Source organism: Calidris pugnax, unplaced genomic scaffold (genome assembly GCF_001431845.1).
Source record: "Calidris pugnax isolate Ruff unplaced genomic scaffold, ASM143184v1 scaffold341, whole genome shotgun sequence".
Taxonomy (NCBI): Eukaryota; Metazoa; Chordata; class Aves; order Charadriiformes; family Scolopacidae; genus Calidris; species Calidris pugnax.
This window is the reverse complement of record NW_015091149.1, coordinates 550,989-551,925: the sequence shown is the minus strand read 5'-3', so window position 1 is coordinate 551,925 and position 937 is coordinate 550,989. Positions and strand designations below refer to the sequence as shown.

The window sequence follows — 937 nt, the reverse complement described above, 5'->3', positions numbered from 1 at the left end:
GGGACGGGGTGGAGGGATGAGGAGGTGGCACTCACCACGCGGTACTGCTGTAGTGTCTGGGCTTCCCGGTGCAGCCAGGCCTCCAGCGACGCCTTCTTCTGCTGCAGCGTCGTCTCCCGTGACAGGCGCTCCTGGGGGCCCAACTGGGAGAGCTGGGAGAACTGGGCTGGGGGTGGGGGTGCAGCGTTAGGGACGGCACTGCCAGCTGGGCCCCCGCAACCCCCCCCCCTGGACCCTTGCCCACCTTGGAGGCGCATGTTCTCCTGGTATTGGATGATGAAGTACTCCTGCGTCTGCTGCAGCTTCTTGAGCTCATTCTCCGAGTCCTGCGTGATGAGCCGCAGCTCCTCGAAGGTCTGGTTGATCTGCAGGTGCTTCTGGGACATGGCGTCCACCAGGGACCCGGCTGGCGAGGGGCTCTGCACGGGGGGTGCTCAGCTTAGCAATGGGACCCTCCCCATCCCCTTGGGTGCTGGGGGGGCAGCAGGGACCCAGAGCACCCCCTGCTCCCATGCTGGAGGTCCCCAGCATCCCCCACAGCCCTGTGGGACACACTCCCTTGCCCCCCGTGGCCCCCCAACTCACGTTATTCGCCTCCCGCACCAGCCGCTGCTCGTGGTAGAGGATGTGCCGGATGCAGCGCACCAGCTCCATGGGGCACCGGTCGTAGGTGTTCTGTGGGGAGAGCGTGGCCTCAGCCTCAGACCACCCCCCCTGTCAACTTCAGGGGGACACCCCACGGCCCCGCAGCCCCCTACTCACCTGCAGCTGGGTGGCATAGTGCCCCAGCTTGATCTTCAGCAGGAAGCCATCCTCGCCCACTTGGTGGTCCGCCTTCTTCTGCAGCTCCTGGATCAGCCCCTCCAGCAGCTGCGTCGCCTTCACGTTCTCCTGGGGGTTGTCGAGGTCGATGGAGTCCCTGGGCGCAGAGCAGAGG

General features: G+C 66.3%; 1 protein-coding gene across 3 annotated transcripts in view; it reads right to left on the bottom strand.

Annotated features, from left to right (window-relative positions):
• Positions 1-937, bottom strand: part of LOC106898103 (signal transducer and activator of transcription 5B) — a 15,645-nt gene that overhangs the window by 6,116 nt on the left and 8,592 nt on the right. For all 3 annotated transcript variants that reach the window (XM_014959189.1, XM_014959187.1, XM_014959188.1), the window contains exons 3-6: positions 763-919; positions 586-675; positions 245-419; positions 36-166 (exon numbers count right to left, since the gene is read on the bottom strand). In XM_014959189.1, coding sequence (XP_014814675.1) covers positions 36-166; positions 245-419; positions 586-675; positions 763-919 — 553 coding nt within the window. The remainder of the gene's footprint in view (positions 1-35; positions 167-244; positions 420-585; positions 676-762; positions 920-937) is intronic.